This window comes from Ceratotherium simum, chromosome 29 (genome assembly GCF_057802395.1).
Source record: "Ceratotherium simum simum isolate JZ-2026a chromosome 29, ASM5780239v1, whole genome shotgun sequence".
NCBI classification, from domain to species: domain Eukaryota; kingdom Metazoa; phylum Chordata; class Mammalia; order Perissodactyla; family Rhinocerotidae; genus Ceratotherium; species Ceratotherium simum.
In genome coordinates this window covers 7,117,694-7,138,641 of record NC_141928.1, presented here as the reverse complement: position 1 = coordinate 7,138,641, position 20,948 = coordinate 7,117,694, and the positions used below count along the sequence as shown (strand labels likewise).

The 20,948-nt window shown below is 44.2% G+C and overlaps 1 protein-coding gene across 16 annotated transcripts in view; it reads right to left on the bottom strand.

The window, feature by feature from the left end:
- Nucleotides 1-348: 348 nt before the first annotated feature.
- FNBP1 (formin binding protein 1) overlaps nucleotides 349-20,948 on the bottom strand; it is a 127,115-nt gene continuing 106,515 nt past the window's right edge. For 8 of the 16 annotated variants that reach the window (XM_087418932.1, XM_087418927.1, XM_087418924.1 and 5 more), the window contains 5 exons: nucleotides 17,658-17,767; nucleotides 12,306-12,438; nucleotides 9,974-10,095; nucleotides 9,524-9,660; nucleotides 4,338-7,774 (listed from right to left, as the gene is read on the bottom strand). In XM_087418932.1, coding sequence (XP_087275058.1) covers nucleotides 7,596-7,774; nucleotides 9,524-9,660; nucleotides 9,974-10,095; nucleotides 12,306-12,438; nucleotides 17,658-17,767 — 681 coding nt within the window. In that variant the 3' untranslated portion in view covers nucleotides 4,338-7,595. Of the gene's footprint in view, nucleotides 3,411-4,337; nucleotides 7,775-9,523; nucleotides 9,664-9,973; nucleotides 10,096-12,305; nucleotides 12,439-17,657; nucleotides 17,768-20,948 lie in introns of those variants that run through there. The other 8 variants (XM_087418926.1, XM_087418929.1, XM_087418923.1 and 5 more) reach the window with 2 other exon arrangements.

Sequence of the window (20,948 nt, the reverse complement as noted above, 5' to 3'; positions counted from 1 at the left end):
TCACGGCCCCCACCCCCACGATAGGGTCCCTGAAAACCTAGAGTAGCTGCCAGCTGAATTTGCACGCAAGAAAAATTTCCGAGTCGTAAGGAGCCTCCCCAAATCCCTGGACTGAATCAACGTGGATTCCACCCGACCGAGGTCTCCGCGAGCTTTTCCGCCAGTGGGTGGGGGGGTCTTTAGAGCTGGCTGGGTCTCAAGCCCCTCCCCAAGCAGATGGCAACACCCGTCTTGGGTTTACACAGGAAGTCGGCGAGGTTCGGACCGGAATCGGGCCCAGGGAACTCCGCCAGCCTCCGTGACCCGGGTCACCTCTCTGTGCAACAAAACCATCCCAGGATACTGTGCCAGAAGTTATACTTTTATTTAACATTTAGAGGATTAACATATAGTTACAACGTCAATAGAAGCCTTCCAATGGAAGCACTGTATTTGGTTTAATTCCATCTCCAGAGACAAATGGGCAATTCCAGAACCTTTACAATGGCAACGGGCCGTTAACAACACTGAAATGCCTCCAAAGGTTAGAATTAGTGCAACACACAAATAAACCCAAAAGTTTAAAGGTGTTCCGCATCAGGTTAAAATAGAATTTTGGATCACCTTTTTGAAGTTTTTCGATGACAGAAGCACATGAGGCAGAGCCATTAGGAAACATGAAACCAAAATTTCTGGAAAAATACTTAGCTTCAACATAACTTTTTCATGTTCACTAAACTTTCTCCTGTAATTACAGATGTTACCAAAAGGCATTAGCGGCCTCTGCTAATGAGACAAGCTACAGCTTCTCTCACCCAAACACACCAACCTGAAAACTTCAGGATGAGCATGGTAAAAACCTGAAGGAAAAATCCCATTACAGCTTTCCATGCCTTTTTATTTTCCCATCCTGCAAAGGAAAAACTGGGTAAATGACAAGTTCCTCTCCTGCATTTTGTTTTTAAGTCATTTTCAGGGCAGATTCTTTAAAAATTAGTCACTCTTACAACACAACAGTCTTCTAGCATTGGCAGAGAAATGGCAGGCGGTGGATATAAGGGGAGACGGAGAAACAGGTGGGAAATTCCACGTTTCTACTCTACGTGAACTGCTCCCTAATAACCTATAGATGATTTCACGGTAGGATTCCCAGAGTAAATGATATATCTCAACTATCCTATAATAACTTATGTCCTTTAATAAGCCCAGCTGGTACAGCACTGCCCGTTCCACGTGGCCACACAGACTGGCAGAGAAGCGAAACCAAGGTTAACATTGACAAGCACTCATATCCATTCTTTTCTGGACGCAGGTGACACAGAAGAAAAAAAATGGTGCAGGGGATACAAGAGGATACAAGCATATTCTATATTGGTTTAACAGACCTTAAAAGAACAAATTACTGCAGCTTATACCTTTTTCCCTACACTGCAAGAAAGTAACCTATCCTGACCCCTAATAAGAAAGACGCAATGCACATGCATTACTGAGGCTCTAAAACCAGATTTAAAAAAACCATTTAGCATCCTTGCGGATTGGAGAGTGGTCAGCTTGACTTGGTGAAATTCAGGAGTTCCTGGTGATACCTGGTCACCCTGCGACGGAGGAGCCCTTCGTGGAGCCGCTGGGACGGCCCGCATTAACCACCACCTGTTGGGTTGCAGGGACACAGGTGAGGCCCTGACACCTCTCACCCGTTGGCGTCCTGGCTTCCACGTCATCTGCTAAGCCAGTCCTCTCTCAAGACTGATGAGGACCACGCCTGGGCCGCCCGCAGGGGGAACGGAAGCCGCTGCTGATGTAGCAGCCGCGGGGCGCCCACGGCTGCAGAGCAGGTCGCTTTCAGTCCCTGTTCTAGCCTCGCTCGGGAAGAAAGAGTGACAGAGGGCTCGTGCTCACTGGCTCGCCTGCTTTAAACCTGAAGCCACTTCCTCTTCCCCTCCTTCCCCTCAGCGTTTGCTTGGTGTCTAGTCACCGAGCTGCTCCCGGAGGTGGTGTGTGGTCCATCTGGTCTGCTTGAGCAACCATTTTCTCACGGAACGAAGGCCCAACCCTTAGGACCTGTCATTTCTGTCCTGGTCCCTTTAGCTCCTGTAAGACTTCCTTGTCTTGGATTCATAAATGTCGAGAAGAATTGAGGATGATCGAGGTGACCACCTAGTTACCAAAAGCCAAACAAGAGAAGAAAGATGCTCGATCTCATCCTTGGGCTTCTGATGGCGTTCTCGTTCACGGAAACTCACAGCCAGCGATTTCTCTTGACTGTTTCTGCACCAAATAAGAGAAGCTAGGCTGCTCTAAGGCATAAGTGGCCACAGGCTACACGACCTCACATTTTCCTCAAAGATCCGTAACAGGAAGGAAACTTAGCTCAAAAAGCAAACTCAATTAGTTCCGCGTGGCCTGAAGAGCATGTGACAAAAAGCAGAAGCTGTAGCTACAGGGTCACTTGAAGGACAAGCGCAGGGTCTTTGGTGACAAAAGCACTAAAATCCTAAGATGCAAATCTTGGAATTCACGGCAAGAGGGGGATTTTCACTTTGGAAGGAGCTAACGCAGAGGGAGGACGCTCGTTCACAAAGCACCACGATCTGCAGTTCTCATTAACGGGGAATCAGCGGGAGAAGGTGGGCTGGGGCCTTCCTTGACCCCATGAACGGTGGCCACAGTCAAGACGGCAGGGCTGGCCCACGAGCTGGCATCTGACTTCCACTGAAGACAAGGCCCCTAACAAACATGTGTGTGTGCATGTGTGTATGTGTGTGCGCATGCAGGTGCGTGCACGTGTGTGTTCCCCAGTGCCCACCATGGACACTCTCCAGCGTGAAATGTGGCAAAGGCCAATGTTTAGCACGAGGTGAGGACCCATAATCAGAAAAGGACCACGGCATACTCAGTGGGCTTGGGAAAAGATGAGTCCTTTCTAACATGAACGACATGGGAACACACCAGTGACCTCCGGGCACTCAATCCACCTGGCGCACTGACCCTCCTTGTCCAGATTCTGTTGGTCTCCCCAGGACACCAGTGGCAAAGTTTTCACAAAAGGCACAGTGTGAACCGTGGACGGGCCAGGATGCGCCCGGCGGACTGAGAGCCCACGAAGGAGGGGGCGCGGGTCTAGCCACCTTCCATGGCCCTGCGGGGGGTGGGGACCGGACGGGGATGGACCTGCCCCCAAAGAGGCGGCCAGACTGGGCCATGGGAGGAGCTGGGCCACGAGGAGCATGCTATAAAAAGAAAAAAAGAAAAGGCAAGCAGCTGCACAGTGTGGGGATGTAACTTCAGGCTGAGGTTCCGAGGGCCACACTCCGGCGCAGCCCGGGAGCAGTCTGAGGGCGCGGGCGCCGGGCCTGTGGAGACAAGCAGACCGAAGGGTTTCTCCTGGGAAGGCTCCCCGAGGCTCTGGCTCCACAAACACCTTTAGGAATCTACAACACAAAAAGAAAAAGAGAAACACTGTTAGCAAAGAAGGAGGCAGGTCAGGGGCGGGCAGGCTGCCCTTGCTGCAAACTGCACCGCCCGGGGTGGCAGGGGAGGGGAGGGACATTTTTAGAGCAATTGGTTACCACAGGGCATGTCTGAGATAAGAACTTTCACGGTTTTATCTCCATTCAGTAGCTAGTCTTTCTTTCAGGGGTCAGAGAAGCCCAAATGGCAGATGATGTGCCCACCCACCCTAACGCATCTTGCTAATAAATTGAGATTTGAGGGAAAGAAAGAAATGTGATCAGCTGCCCAGAATGATGGAAGGAACACAACAGCTAATTCTCTGATTGACGCTCTTGTTCTTTTTTTTTTTTTTTTTTTGTGAGGAGATCAGCCCTGTGCTAACATCCGCCAATCCTCCTCTTTTTTTGCTGAGGAAGACGGCCCTGGGCTAACATCTGTGCCCATCTTCCTCCACTTTTATATGGGACGCTGCCACAGCATGGCTCAACAAGCAGTGCATCGGTGCGCGCCCGGGATCCGAACCAGCGAACCCTGGGCCGCCGCAGCGGAGCGCGCGCACTTAACCGCTTGCACCACCGGGCCGGCCCTGACGCTCTTGTTCTTTAGCAGTAAAATATAAAATCTTTGGTGAAAAGAAAAACTTGTCATTCAATGTTTACTCAGCAATAAACAGTGAAAGTTCTTAATCTTGAGGGGGTAGGGGAGAAACAAGAGAGACAGACTCTTGAAGCCCTCAGGTGCAGGAGACACAGAGAAGGTGTCATCATTTAAAAGGAGGGAAAAGGCAGAATTTAAAAAAAGCATTTGGCCAGGAAATTCCCCATTACTGAAGACGAAAGAGTTAAATGCTCGTATTACACAGAATAATTTTCTCAGAAAGGAGAAAAATCATTTAAAATACACAATACTGAGAAAAATATAACGTTTATTAGAGAGGCAGATACGAGGGTACAACTAAGAGGTGCCAGACAGTCTTTTCTTTTAGGATAAGAATAGAGAGAAACAATCATGTTGGCCATATTCAAACAAAACTTACTCAGAACCCAAGTGTCTATAATAAACTCAAGCGAGGAGCAGCCGGCAGGGGACCTAGCTACCAGTGTAACAGTCCTTCCGGCTTCCCCCGCAGTACAAAACAAAAAGGTCATTAGGCAGCAGAATCACCAATAAAACAAACAGATAAAAGAGTAAAACGTTAAAACAACACATTCAAGTAATCCTTTTAGTTTTTAAATTGCAGTATATACAAATATATGGGGGGGATTATGGACATATTTAACAGAGAGCAATTTTAAAAAGCAAAACCATAAAAGAGGATAGTCACAATCCAGTCGACCAATTGGAAGTTACTCTAGTCTAAATATTTTGGCAGTTATTAAATAGTCACATCGTAGACACCACACACACACAGAAAATGCGCCGGCATTACCAAAAACGAACATACTGCTTTGAGTGGGGGGCGTCCTAGAGCAGCAGCCCGCCCGCTGGGATGGATTTAAGGGGGGCCATGTTTGTGAGGGATTTATAAGCAAGGTAGGGAAGAAAGGCTTCTACATATATGTTATTAACCTCTAAATGTTTCTCTAAAATAAAAGCAGAAAACTTTATAAACAAGCGGAGACATTGCTGCTTTTATTTTAATAGATAACTGTTGGAAGAAAACAAAAGTATATTTTGGGTGGAAATAGAAATTCCCGATTCTCTGGGAATTGTTTCCATGCTTTTTCTAGTGCTTTACGCATTGACGAGATGGCATTGAAGCTACAAAATATCTTTCACTGTCTAGTCACCATTACAGAGATTCACCTGTTAGAGGTACCAAGGCACACAACTTCAAATAATGATCTTGAATTTCCATGCCCAGACCACCCACCCGTCCCTGAAAACCAACTGAACTATTTTCTGAATCACATTTGTACAACTCTAAAGAAAAAAAAACAACTTCATGAAATGTCATACTTTTCAAGGTAGGCTTTTCAAAAGCTAACATCTTGCCCTGTTTTAAGACTTTGGCGTTTAGTTTGCTTTCTCCAATAGCTCATAGTCTGGAAATGAGTTCATCATGGGACAGAAAGGTTGGATTTTAATAAGTTAGGTCTCCCATTCGCTGGGTGACATGGCTACAGCTGTGACCACCTACTGCTCATTAAAACAAATCCCTGTGGTGTAAGGGTCAGCTGACTTTATGGCTGCAATACTTAAAAAGGAGACCTGAACCCATTCCCTTGAGAGGCCTGGGGTCAGGATGAGTGGCTTTGTCAATATCATGTCAGCAGAGGTGTAATAATTCAAAAGAGATGTGAATTACAAAATAGTATTTACAAAATCAATGTTTCCTGCTTTTGATTCTGTGCTACAATTGTGTCAGATATGACAGTGGAGGGAAACTAGGTGAAGGGCACACAGGATCTCTCTCTACTCCCTTTGCAACTTCCTGAGCATCTATAACTGTTTAAAAATAAAAAGCATTTTAAAAATCAAGCTGTCATTGAGTAAAGCTGACTAAATTTCACTTTGGTGGCCCTTGTGAAATGGCAGTGAACTTCTGCTAGAATCTGCAACCAGCACCCCGAACTCCTGCCAAGTCCAGCCCCTGATGTGCTGCTGTCACTTTTAGAATCAGCTTTTTTTTTTTTTTTTTTTGTGAGGAGATCAGCCCTGTGCTAACATCCGCCAATCCTCCTCTTTTTTTTTTTGCTGAGGAAGACGGCCCTGGGCTAACATCCGTGCCCATCTTCCTCCACTTTATATGGGACGCCGCCACAGCATGGGTTGCCAAGCAGTGCGTCGGTGCGCGCCCGGGATCCGAACCAGCGAACCCCGGGCCGCCGCAGCGGAGCGCGCGCACTTAACCGCTTGCGCCACCGGGCCAGCCCCAGAATCAGCTTTAAATGGACGTGAGCTTATGAAAGCAGCCCACAACGGAGACGCGAGGAGCTAATTTCCTATTTGACATGAATAATTTTCAAAGCCAAACAAAAAGAGAATCTCAACCCACCATCTTCATTCTGACCCATTTATAGCTGGTTCTCTGTGATCTTAGGGCAGATTCTCAAAATGGGCACAAACACTGGGCTTGGTACCCGTCTATGCATGTGACCAACTTCACTACCTATCTGGCCAATTTAAAAATGCAAATCCCCATGTGACCCAGATTCCTGTAAAGATGGGGAAACATTTTATTTTGTTTTGGCTACAATTGATTATATAAAATGAGCTAGAAATTCTAAAACAATTTTCAGTAAATTCACACTTTGGGTTTTACAGATGCCAATGATTAAAAAAAAAAAAAATCCCCTTTGAAAAGTGATGTGCAGAGGGTCTGTGTGTAGAAGCAGATGTTGCTGTCCCAGGTTCTATTTATAGCCCCACCGGGGGAGGTGCAAGCTGAACACTTGCCACAAAACCTCCAACAGAACAGAATGAAGTACTTGGTTAGCACATCTGATCAACTCTGTCCACTGGTGGAGGCGAGGTCAATAGTCATATGTAAAAATCAACTGGGTAAGTGACCAAATTTTTCCAGATTTCAGTTGGCTGTTTGGGACCACACAGGCATAATAGGATAATCATGATTATCTAACAATGATCTTAACCACGTTTAAGTAAAAATACACACTTTCGGTACCAATAAAAGAATCTTATTTACTTCTTTACTTAAGAAGGGGAGGTTTTATTTATGACTTCCTCCAAAGTGAATGAATATAAAATTTAACAAACTAGCGTCGTTCAATTTATTAAGTTACAAAATGTAACATTCTAAGGTAGTTCAATTTATAGCAGGTACTAGATATAAATGAGAGAACTGAAGTCTTCTGTACCCCTATGATGTGAGTGGACTTGTAAATTCAGGAATATTGATTAGAAGCTAGAAGGCAACTTTGTTTTGTTATCTACAGATGCTGCCAAAAGAAGAAATGTTTATCAGATTTCAAATGACACACTTGCAAATTGGCAGTTGGCAGCCTTCCACAGAAAACTCCATCAGCAAGTGAAACTTGATTAGAGGCAAAACTAGCCAAGGAAATGAACGAGTCCACTGTGTGGCTGTATGGACATGCACTGCCGTGTTCTCCATCCAGGCTTCTGAAGAACTGCCTGTAACAGTCACAGTTGTGGGGAGAAACAACTCCAATTTTTAAAAAAAAAATTTTTAAGTTGTATTAAATATAAGTCTTAGCACCTTTGGCATTTTTGTCCAAATAGACCTCGACGTACGAAGTGGGGACATAACCCTCTTCATCTTCATTTCTCCGAATGCGGGTCCACCCATCACCTTTGTCTTCCTCTATGACATACAGTGTTTCTCCTTCAACTACTGAAATGGTTCCTTCATTCTGACCTGAAAAAGCAATATCAGAATATTTTAGGTTTCTTGTCAAATCCAGACGGAGAGCAAACAGGGAGCTTTGCAATGAAACAAGTGCAGTACAAGACGAGGGCCATGCTCGGATGCATGGCCCCTCACCCCTTGTCCCGCAACTTTCTCCTCCCACACAGAAGCTTCCAGGGCCTCACCCTGCATGTTTCTAAGGGCTCTTCTCTATTTCCTCTAGGGAGCCCTCTCTCCCCGCTCCCAGAACAGTAGATGTGTTCCCCAGGGGAAGTCGTGGTGCTCTTCTCTTTTCTTCCTCCCCCTCTCGCATTTTGGGGTGAAAGTGCTCCTACAGCTTTAAGTGCACCTCTTTCCACGCTATCCCCACTTCTCTCTCTCCCGTGCTGGTTCTTGTCAGTAGCTAAGGCTCCACTTCTCCTCTGCCTGAAGCACACCTGGATGTTGTCCTGACACCTGACACGCAACGTGGGGGAACCTGGCCTCGTCGTTTTTCCTCCCAGACTAGATCCCCCTGCTGCTTTCCCGTTTCAGCGGACATCTCCACTGTCCCAGGAACGCAACTTCGGGAATCATCTTTGATTTCCTCCCCTCTTTCCCCCCGACTTCCAATGGGTCACGAGTCTAAGCAGTGTGTTGACTGCAGCATCTCTGTGCCCATTCCTTCATCAAGGCCCCCGAGACCATTTGCCAAGATTTCAGAAGATTAGCCACCTCTGCCCAAACAGCGCTCTGAAAGGCAAACTGTTTAGGGAGCTGTTGATGGGGGTACTGTGGGGGGCTGGGGGTGGTGTGGACATGAAGTAAAAGCGGAACATTTAACCTGGCACTTCTCTTTCTGGTTTTGTCACAATGAACATTTAGTCTGTTAAAGGCTCTGCAAAGTCCTGTAGTAAAGAAGTCTGTAAAATTCATTGTCCCAGGTTTCCCACACTTGTCTGAGCTCTGACTGCTCCTCATAGCATCCTTATTCCATTCTCAGGACCTGCTGTCAAGGTTCACTGGTTTAGCAAACACTAGGCCAGCCTTTCTAACCATTATCCCTGTTTTCTGATTGAAACTACACATATGACAGTAAACGTCCTAAGGTTACAGCTCTGATGGTGTCAACATCCTGCTCAAGTACTGTCAATAGCTCCTCAAGGCTTGCCAAATAAAATCCAAATGTTCCTCTTACCCCCCAGTGGCACCCCTACTTTCTAGTCTCAAATTCCACTATTACCACCTAAGACATCTGAGCTCCAGCCACAGGAACCCCACGCTTTCCTCCCCTCCCCTCCATGTCTGGCAATGCCCACGCCTCTGATGCACTGCTGCACGGAGAGTTCTCTGAATTCTCTTAAGGTAGCGATCTTATCCTCCCCTGAGTTCCCCATCACTCTGTACCCCGCCTCTGCTAAATACTGCAAGCTGCCTCCTCCTATATCTGTGTCCGAGGTAGATGCCACACCATACCTCCTGCACCCCACCCCTTTGGGGGTCCTTATGAGACAGGTGCTCTCTAAATATTGAATGAATGAATGAAATAATCATTATTCCACACTACTGGCTGCAATTAAGCTCATTGAAAGTTGATAAATTGCACAGACCAAAAGGCAAAATAGTCAGCCACCAACCAAATAATAATAATACTATGAGCAGAAAAAAAGAGGAGTAGGGAAAGATCTGGAAGCTTCAAAGGAAGGTCTGATCACAGAAAGAGAAGAGTGATGCAGAAAGTTTATGAAGAGCGGGGAACTGGGCTGGCGTGTGTACTACCTTCAAAGGTGTAGAGAGCTTTGCAAGTCCCTATGGCAGGGAGGGGCTCCTCATCATCGAACTCGTCATCGAAGTCCGCGGCCAGCACCTTCACCTCACTCTCCTGACTCTGCTCCTCCGTGTAACTGCCATCCGGGCTGCTCAAGAGAGGAAAGCACACAGCAACTATAGCGACTGCCCCCAGCAAGGACCCGAATCCAGCCCGGCAAGAGCAAAGAGCTGGCAAGCCCCCGAGGGTTGGAACTAAGACCATCTCAAATCACCCTGCAGCTCTGGCACCGCCACGTGGAATCAGAACCCTGCACAGTGGGAAGAATCTTAGGTCCATCATCACAGGCACTTTGGTGTCCAACAAGTGCCTTACGCTCGTGTCCAGATTCCAAAATCGAGAACGGAAGACCAAGCAGAATTGCGCCCTCGCCAGAAGCAGGCCCTGCTCAGATACTGTACCTCTCCCGGTCCTGCGCGCAGTTGTTGACGGTCGCTGGGTTCTGAGCGTCGTACATTCCGCTCTGTCGGCGGGCCTGGTCGCCGCGCGCTGGGAGCCGGCCTTCAACCTCCGCCAGCCACGCCTGGAAACAGAAGCCATGAGAGACTGGCCTGAGCTCAGCTCAGGGCCCGAGCATAGAGTCTTACGGCTCCCAATTTGGGCTGCTGGTTGGTCACTGAAGCTGATTCGAGAAGGACCACATAGGGGTGGAATCTCCAGTGTATGAGAATTTGACTGTAAAATGTACCTACAGGCAACTATTTCCATTTCATCCCAAGATGGAGAAGTGGCAGCAAACCTCCATTTAGGCAATCGCTCCCACTGTGGCAGAAAGAACACTGGACCATGTTATGCTCTTGCGTTTTTAAACAGCTGTGTGTTTTCGGATAAATCACTTCTAGTTCCTTCTGGTTCCAGAAATTCTGTGACCATGAGGTCACACTGGGAAACATGAGGGTACCACCATACTGGAGCAGTGACTCAGTTTGAAAGCCACACTTCCCATTTTTTTAGAAGTGTAATTTTTTTTAGTAATGAAGAAACTTGTACATAGGAAATCAAAGTAGATAAAATTATCTTCGGCAGTATTTGAAATAGTCACGCTATTCAAAAGGCAGAAGAATAAAAATGACCAGAAAAGGACATTTCTAGGTTCTAAAAACTCAATCAAACATTAAAAACTTTGACGGATTCTAGAAAGAATGAAAAAAGCCCGATTTGACCCTTCATTGCTAGAAATAACCTATCCTGACTGGAATGATCAGTTACTAATTTATCTTTCCATGCTCTGTAGAGGTCTTTATTTACTTATTTATTTTTATAATTTTATTTATTTATTTTTCTCCCCAAAGCCCCAGTAGATAGTTGTATGTCACAGCTGCACATCCTTCTAGTTGCTGTATGTGGGATGCGGCCTCAGCATGGCTGGAGAAGCGGTGCGTTGGTGCGCGCCCGGGATCCGAACCCGGGCCGCCAGCAGGGGAGCGCCCGCACTTAACCGCTGAGCCATGGGGCCGGCCCCTGTAGAGGTCTTTAAATTTGGGGGGAAAAAGAAACCTTTTGTCCACAGCTTTTGGGTGCTCCTCCATCTCCTTAAAACATTTATTATTTGTGTTTCCTAGTCATTGTCACTTCTCATTTGAGTTTCTTACTGGTTTTCATATATATGTCACCTTTTGATAACGAGTCCTTTGAAGGAACAATAACATATTTCAACAGATTTTTAAAAACGGTTTTTTTTGATTTACTGAGATGATGGACAACTGTATACTCCCAACTGTATCCATTATCAACATGAAATGAAGGAGAATAAACTTAAGTGAAACACTTAAATTAAAAAACAACCCTGAGGGGCCGGCCCCGTGGCTTAGCTGTTAAGTGCTCGCGCTCCGCTGCTGGCAGCCCGGGTTCGGATCCCGGGCGCGCACCAACGCACCACTTCTCTGGCCATGCTGAGGCCGCGTCCCACATACAGCAACTAGAAGGATGTGCAGCTATGACATACAACTATCTACTGGGGCTTTAGGGGGGAAAAATAAATAAATAAAATCTTTAAAAAAAAAAAAAAAAAACAACCCTGAGGGGCCAGCCCCATGGCTTAGCGGTTAAGTACGCGCGCTCCGCTGCTGGCGGCCTGGGTTCGGATCCCGGGCACGCACCGACATACCACTTCTCCGACCATGCTGAGGCCACGTGCCACATACAGCAACTAGAAGGATGTGCAACTATGACATACAACTATCTACTGGGGCTTTGGGGGAAATAAATAAATAAAATTAAAAAAAAAAAAAAAACACAACCCTGAGGGCCGGCCCGGTGGTGAAGTGGTAAAGTTCACATGCTCCGCTTCAGCAGCCCAGGGTTCGCTGGTTCGGATCCTGGGCGTGGACCTACTCACCGCTCATCAAGCCATGCTGAGGCGGTGTTCCACATAGAGCACCTAGAAGGATGTACAACTACAACATACAACTATCTACTGGGGCTTTGGGGAGAAAAAAGGAGGAAGATTGGCAACAGATGTTAGCTCAGGGCCAATCTTCCTCAAACAAAACAAAACAACACTGTATACAAACGCAACTTCAACCAGTGTCAGTTTTAGGGACCCAATTAAAATAGGATATCTTGAAAAGCAGGACACTCCATGGATGACAGTGTATTTTTCCTTTTATCGTGAAACACCCCAACATTTCCAGTTGTATCTCTCTCAGTGAAAGAAACGTCGGTCCCCTACCATACACACTTCATGACACCTCTCCCTTCTGTTTCTTTTTTTCCAACGAAGCTTTTTCATACCTCAAATTTCTGAGCCTCTAGTCTCAGTTTTTCTATATTTTGGCTGACTTCTGTTAATTTGTGATCCAAACTGGCCGGGTCCCCCATCTGAGGGTTCTTTAGGTAAACGTCTTTCATTTTCGTTATGGCATCTCTGAAAAAAAGAACGAGCAGAGCACGGTGAAGGTTAATGTCATCAGCCAGTGACATCCTCCTGCCACCCTGAAAACACGTGAATGGGGGCGTGGGGAGACAGTACCTGAGTGTGCACTGGAAGAGAATGTTGGGGCCAGGTTTCACTCTAAAACTCCTGTATAAGAATTCTGCTACCAAAGTCTATATAATCCAGAGAGTGATATTTAAATTTCAGTTGCCTTTTCTGAATGTATCTCTCTATTGTTTTCAGCGAGAGACATAAATTCATCCCGCCCCTCCCCCTGCCCCAAACAACAATAAACAAAACCCAAATATTTCCATGCGCATATTCCTTATGCAAACCAAAGCTACAGCTGGCATCTCGGGCCTTGTGGGCTGCAGTGTTTACCTCATGAAGGAAGCAGTTAATTGCTTTGGAAATTTTATTATACACCATCTCAACTATTAAGAAACCAAAGCCACAGTTGGTATCCAAGACGGGTGGGCAACAGAGCCTGAAAGCTACGTATTGCAAGGTTCCACACCCTTCCAGAATCCTGTTCTGGACGCCCACCCACAGCAGCCCGCATGAGGAATCCCTAGGGAAGCGTTATCTCTAGGACCAAAGGGCTCTGCTAACTTGACCCCAGCTTCGAGGGACTTTCAGTAGGGTTTAGTTGTTACAAGTTTAGAGCAAATGATGCTCTGCCAGGGGTAAGGGGCCAACTTTAATGAGCTTCAGCAAAAGAAAATCTAAACCAATCATACAACACAAGACCAACAAACCAAAGCATATTTTGAGTCATGGGAAATAGCTGAACTGAAAATACAGAAATAACAGGGAGAGGATTTCCACAAGTCCTCACCACCCCTCTACCTGGCTCCCTGCATCCGAGCACACGCAGCCTGCACCCCCGGTGGATACTGGGGAACTGTCCGCTCTTCCAGAAGACCACGCCCCCACTAGAGCCCTTATCCACTAGCATTCCCAGCCCCCTGACCTCGCCCCACTTCCTTTTTCTTTCCATAACGTGTCACTTTCCAACATTATATCATTGACTTTAATGCTGATTGTCTATTGTCTGTTCTCTTACTAGAATGGAAGCTCTTCGTGAAAGCTCAATGGGCTCATGCCCTTCTGTTAACCTGACACAGCCCCAGGGGCAGGACAACGCTGGCACATAGCAGATGCGCAATAAATGTTTGTTAGATGAACACATGTTCTTACAACAAACAATCTGTAACATCGTCCCCCTTTACAAAGTTCCTCTCTTGACTTCATGGCCTACCCCTCCAGCCACCGCCCTATTTCTCAGCAAAACTTCTCAAGAGTTATCTAACTTCATTATCTTCCATTCTTCTCTGGGTCTCTCCTGATCAATCTTATCTCTCCAGAAGTTTATCAATTATATTAATCTTTTCAAGGAACCAACTTTTGCATCTGTTGATCCTTTCTGTTGAATGCACATTTTTTTTTGTGAGGAAGATTGGCCCCAGCTAACATCTGCCAATCCTCTCTCTTTTTTTTTTTTTTTTCCTGAGGAAGACTGGCCCTGGGTTAAAATCCATGCCCATCTTCCTTTACTTTATATGGGACACCGCCACAGCATGGCTTGACAAGCGGTGCGTCGGTGCATGCCCGGGATCCGAACCGGCAAACCCCGGGCCGCCACAGTGGAGCGCGCGCACTTAACCCTTGCGCCACTGGGCCAGCCCCTGAATGCACATTTTTTCTATTTAATTAATTTATACTCTTTCCTTTATTATTTCCTTTATTCTATTTTCTTTGGTTTAATTTGCTGTTCTTTTTCTAACTTCTTGGATATGTAGCTCACCAATTTTTAGCTTTCTTTGTTTTCAATATGTATTGAAAGCTATAAATTTCCCTTTATAAGCATGGCTTTAGTGACATCCTGGAAACTGATAAGTGGAACGTGTGTTTCATATATTTTTGTGAGGAAGATCAGCCTTGAGCTAACATCCATGCCAATCCTCCTCTTTTTGCTGAGGAAGACTGGCCCTGGGCTACCATCTATGCCCATCTTCCTCCACTTTATATGGGATGCCGCCACAGCATGGCCTGACAAGCGGTGCGTCAGTGCGCACCCGGGATCCAAACCCGGGCCACCAGCAGCGGAGCGTGTGCACTTAACCACTACGCCACGGGGCCGGCCCCTCATATATTTTCTAATATCTATTATGACTTTTTTCTTTAGTCTCTGTGTTATTTAGAGCTACATTTCTTAATTTCAAAATTTTTGTTATTGGTATCCAGCTCAATTGCAAGCTTCAGAGAACATACCTTGCCCGGTATCCATCCTTTGATGTTTGAGATTTGCTTTATGAAATCAGAGTATGCTCAATTTTTGGAAATGTTCCATGTGTGATTGAAAAGAATGTGTATTGCGCAGCTGTTGGATATGTGTATTAGGTCAATTTTGTTAATTATATTACTCAAATCTTCTATCCTGACTCTCTGTTAATCTGTTCCATCAATTACTGAGAGAAGTGCATTAAAAATCTCTCATGTAATAATATATTTGGATTTCTTGTACTTCTGTCAGTTTTTGCTTTTTTATGTTTTGATGTTATGGCTATTATGGTCATACAGATTGAAAATTTTATATCTTCCTGGTGAAGTGAACCATTTGTTATTTGAATCTCTTATTATTATGAAGTTGACCCTCTTGAGTTGAATAGTTTGGTTTTTTTTCTTTGGCCTGCAAGTCAGTCCCGTCCACCATTTTCTTTTGGTTGGCATTTACACAGTGTGTCTGTTTCCATTCTTTTACTTTCAACTTTACTAAACCTTATGGGTTAGATGGGTCTTTTGTATATAGCATACAGGTGGATTTCGTTTTTTTGTCCAGTCTGAAAATCTCTTTTTTAACTGGACCGTGTTTACATTCAACATCTCGATTCATTTTATTTTACAAACACTTATGTGCCAGGCATTGTTCTCAGCACTTTCCAGACACTGAACATTTAATCCTCACACAAACAAGCATCTTAACGCCTTTTTCAAGGTGAGGAAACCAAGGTGCTGAGAGCTCAAGGAGCTTGTTCAAAGTCTGCACAGAAACAGGTGGGACCAGATGTGAACCCAGGGTGTCTGGAGGGCTTGGTATTTTAAATTTACCATCCTCCTTTGTGCTTTTGACTTGTCCTGCCTATTCGATACATTTTTTCTCTCCATTCTTGACTTTTTGGATTGATTATTCAAAAAAAGAAAACTAAGGGGACACTTTGGCCAAGCAGGGAGACCAGTGGACTGGGACGTGCAGGGACAGTGGTTCAGGAAGACTTTTCCAGATCATGTCACTTCTGCTCAAAACCTTTTCTTTTCTGTTCCTCCTGCACAAAATGTAAGTCGCATGAGAACAGAGGTTTCAATGCAGAAATAGAAGTATAATGATGTACACCTGAAATTTATACAATGTTATAAACCAATGTTACTGCAATAAAGAAAAAATTAAAAAAAAAATACAAATGTCACTCCACTATGGCCAGTAGAAAAAAAAAAAACAGTAAAAAAAAAAAAAGAACAGAGGTTTCTGTATGTTTTGTTCACTGCTTTATCCTCAGTGCCTGGGATATTTCCTGTACACAGTAAATGCTCAATAAACAGTCGTTAAGTGAATGATTGAACGTGATTTGCCTCATTACCAGCAAGGGCTGCTGTGGGGGTTAAAAGGTTAACCAGGTTCCATGGCCACGACCCAAAAGGCAGAGAAATTTTTCTCCATGATTTTGGACAATTAGAGTCTGTCAACAACCTATAAAATGTCATTTCGGATACCTGAGTGGTAACTTCTTCCTCCTGTACAAAATATAACTGCTCACTTATTACGATGTTTAATTGATTTATACAATAATTCCTTTTATATTTGGTTCTACAGGTACATAAAAAGTACAAAGACAAAACTTTAATAAAGTATATTTCTAACACAAGACTAGAACAAAGTTAATTATATGTGTTCCTATTTTTTATACATCGTTAACAATGTTTATAAAATGACCTATTTTTCAGGAGTTGCTCTACCAGAGGTAAAAGAATAAAAATTACTTTTCTTTTGATGTACCCAAACAGTACTGCCTTACCAATTTTGTTTGTTTGTTTTTTGCATCACCAAATTTTAACCCCAGCTTCAATATAACTAAGTTTATGTAGGCTCACCATTTGGCCTATTTATAGAGCACAAAATCTCAAGTTATCTTTTAGAAAATCTCAAGTTCCAAACTCAAATAAAGGAACGATTCACCTAATTGACTCAGTGAGAATTTATAAGGTGAGAGACAATGAATAAAGTGGCTTTTCAATCAGTGTTATGAGCAAGTGTCCCCTGAGTGATGTGAAAGTGTTACAGGTTATCAATGTGGGAAGGGAAGACAAGCGAAAAGAGGTATGAGGGCCGGCCCCGTGGCTTAGCGGTTAAGTGTGCGCGCTCCGCTGCTGGCGGCCTGGGTTCGGATCCCGGGCGCGCACTGACGCACCGCTTCTCCGGCCATGCTGAGGCCGAGTCCCACATACAGCAACTAGAAGGATGTGCAGCTATGACTACAACTGTCTACTGGGGCTTTGGGGGGAAAAATAAATAAATAAAATCTTTAAAAAAAAAAAAAAAAGAGGTATGAGATCTTTTCTTACTTTTTTTTTTTTTTTGCATGGGCACCAACCTACCACCCCTAGGATCGAACTTGCACAACAGCCCAGAAAACCGAGAGCCCCTGTGGTGGGGCCTGATGCAGAGCTTCTCCAGAGCAAGCAAACACTGACACTCCTAATGGCAGGTGGTGTGTATAATAAGACATAGTGAGACTTGTTGTCTAGACACCACCAATACACGCTATTAGAAGACAAGAAGGCCTGAGAACCTATGGAAGGCTGATTTTTGCTTATCGTCAAATAGAAAGAAAGGTACATTTTGGACTCAAAGCTAGAATGTAGGGCAAGGGAGAGGGTGGGGTTCATGCCACCTTCCTCTTCCTCGTTTGTACCAAAAAACTCACCCATACACTCAGGAAAAAAGAGATAACCAGATGTATTTTGTTCCCAAAACTCAGAATAAAACCTATTTATTAAAAGAAATCTCCCAGTCTGTAATAAAGCAATCCAGTAGACTATCTATGACGAAACATACGGCTGAAATAATCGCTTATCTTAAGGTCTACTTTAGGATTCCCCATCTTTCCGAACTGAACGTGAATTTCTTAAGGAGGCATATTGATCACCTCTACCTTTGATCCATCTCCTTTTGAATCTCTTTATTTAATTCATCCACCTTCTGCTGTAGCTTTTTCCTTCTCTGCTCAGGTGGGAGGTTGCTGAAATCCTCTGGCGTGGCACCCTGCAGATGCAAACACAAGTGAGCCAGAAAGCCTATGGTGCTCCTTGAAAAGAGATACCGAGTAAAAGCCTGCAGGAAGGATTCCCCAGACACCAGGGGGACAGACGTCTGCGTGTGCGTTTTTGTGAAATAAATTAAGCTCTTTCCCACGCTGAGATGTGGAATCAATGCATGCAAACTGCAGAAGTCCCACAAACCATCTCCTATAGTCCATGGATGCCGGCCGCACCGCCTCCGAAAAGGCAGGGAGCCATGCGGCGGGGAGGAGAGAGGAAGAAATACTTCTGACTCCAGTGAGGATCAGTGAAAAACAAATTCTGAGACAGATTCTTCGCTTTACCGTCAGTGTCAGTGGCAACACGGAGGTTTTAAGGAAGTTGATGTTTTCTTCGTAAAAAACAGTGATAAGTGCCCCCATCAACTGTTTTGTGTCTAAAGCACTTTTTCCCCCCTAGTCTGAGTATTCCTTCCCGTCTCTTCACACAGGCTGAGGCCAAAAGTTTCCATCTCCGTGAAGTGACAGATGGGACATCTAGTTCCTCAGAGAATGTGAGTGAAAAGGACATTAAAAAAAATACATCCTCCCCATCCCCCCACGCACTCTTTCCTCTGCTGCCTCTAAAAGCCAGGTTACTTCTTTTTGACATCTTTAGGGTAATCAGAAAATTCACATAAGTTGTGGTTATCAAGTGCTTTTACTTAAAGGAGGCTATTTTCATAAAGAATGAGAAATTTATTCAATACCCAGGGATAAGCCGGGGAATTTAGAAAAGAGATTTTACTGTGGAACCAACTGAACAAAGGCAAGACTGGCTTGGGAGTGGGCGGAAAAGAAGGGCTCCGGATAATGTCATTCCAAAATCGAGCTGAACTTGCCAAGCAGCTTTGGGAGCTTGTGACCTCAGTTCCTCGGCTGCTTATGATAAAATGCCAGGCTGCGGGACTGGAAGTGTGTGGTTCAGCAAATAGTTTACCACCAAGGCCACGCAAAGACCTTTCAGCTAATGCTCTCAAAGACTCGAGGGTAGGTGTGTGTGTGTGTGTGTGTGGGAGGAGATAAGACTTGAGTGAAACCAGAATAATGGCAGTGACTACTCCCTAACGCCAGACCAAGGAAGTTCAATTTGCCTCTAAGACTGAGATGAAGCAACGCAATCTTCAATATAAACATAAACCAGAGTTGTTTCTTCTTTGCCATATACTATTGTGCTAGAATACCTGAAACTTAATTATGTGCTTTTTAACTTGCTCAATTCGATCACTCAGCCCAAAAGGTCAATATTTCGTTTTCATGTTGAACTTACAACAGATCAGCATGTTTTCTAGAATTGAGGTGTTTTTTTTTTTTTAATGCTGGAATGCAACAAAACACAGTGTAAGATACACTGTTCCAGAAGTGAGGAGATCTAGTAAGCGGTCATTGTTAATTCATTAACATTCATTGAGCCTTACCATGTGCTACGAGTCCAAAAGAACTTTCTACAATGATGGAAACGTCCTCATATCTGCACTGTCCAATACAGCAGCCACACATGGCTACTGAGCACTTGAAAAGTGGCTAGTGCAACTGTGGAACTGAAATTTAAAATTTTAGTTAATTTTAATTAAAATTTAAGTAGCCACATGTGGCTACCATCTTGGCCGACACAGGTCTAGACTGTGAACAGGTGTAAGATTTCCACTGGTGTGTGAAGAGCTGCAAACAAATCTGTAAGTCAAACACACTGTCCCTATGACTTCCAAATATAGATCCCCTAAACAACAAAAACACGCAGCCCTGATTATTTACAAAATCGAAAACAATTAAATAATAAAGAAATGAATTCTCTTCACTTGATCAGGAGTTAGTCTAATTGACTAATGAGGTCCCTTTCAATAGATAGTCTATGTTTCTGTGTTGTTATTTAAAAACTAATCTCAGCAACTATGCCTCAGACAAACTTCATGTTGCCACCAGAGATTCAGGTCAATAGCTTCTTCTAGATCCAAAGAAACTTAAGGTTTCTGGAAAGTACCTTAAAACATCATTTAGTCCCATTAGCCTTTTGAAGCTTGAATTCTTTCAAACAATACTCTGACCTATGATTCATTCTGCCACAAAGGAATTTTTATTTCTAGCTTTGAGTCAGAATAGATTTTCTGAAATCTTTGGAGTGGCCCAGTTTACAAAGAGACCGGCCATACCAGGTAGTGGAAGAGGGGGTCATACGCACATAGGTATATTTTCAATGGCTGTGGCTCCAAGAGGTTCTTGTTTCACGCGCTACTGGAATCAAACACTTGCTCCCGAGCTGCTTCTGGAGTTTTATTATTTTTACACCCAAGCCATCTTTGTGCCACACTTTACTTCTTTATTAACTCAAAGTAATGGTATAAAACAACAATTCAATACCAGGTTGGAAGTGGTTTGTATCTCAAACAGAAAGACTGCCTGATACTGTTATCTTTTGCTGCTAGCACCTCAGCAAAAGAACAAATAAAGGAAGAAAGAAACCCTGGCATCTGAGACACTCCCAGTTAATTGTTCCAATTTCTCCCAAATCCATACTGCTGATGAGCTCCGTTCATTTAAGCATCTGAATCTTTCCTTCCTGTAGAGACCTTAATCAAGGACTCTTCTCAGGATTTTATTTCACAATCTAAGAAGGTTTAATTTAATAAAATATTCATTTTCTTTAGGGTTGGGTCAGATGCCAAATACTGAGTCCGGTTGAAAAAATTATGTATATATGAATATGTATATACTTGGCCACATACAAATGTATATATAAGGATAACCAGAAAATATTATCCTACGTTCTCAACAGCAGTACATAAAGCACTGATCTTATTCCTGGTTGAATTGTCACAGTTTATCATTGTTCATAATTTTAGGATAGTCTCAGCTGTGGTGTTTGAGAATACTACGTAACTGACACATATTTGGAGGACAATTATGGGTTATATGGTTAAGAGTTTCTTTTAATAAATTTAATGATTAGTTTGACTGTTTACTAGGGCTGTACAATTAAGTAGAACAAGATAGAACACTAAGTCAATCACTGTAGAAAGATTTAGGGGGCTCTGTTCACTGTCCATAAAATCATCTTGTGATTGCTTGAATCAGCTACGCACAAGGCACCAACGTATTTATGTAGCACCTTAAAGATCTCACGGTTTTCAGTTCTCAAAGGCTGCCTGA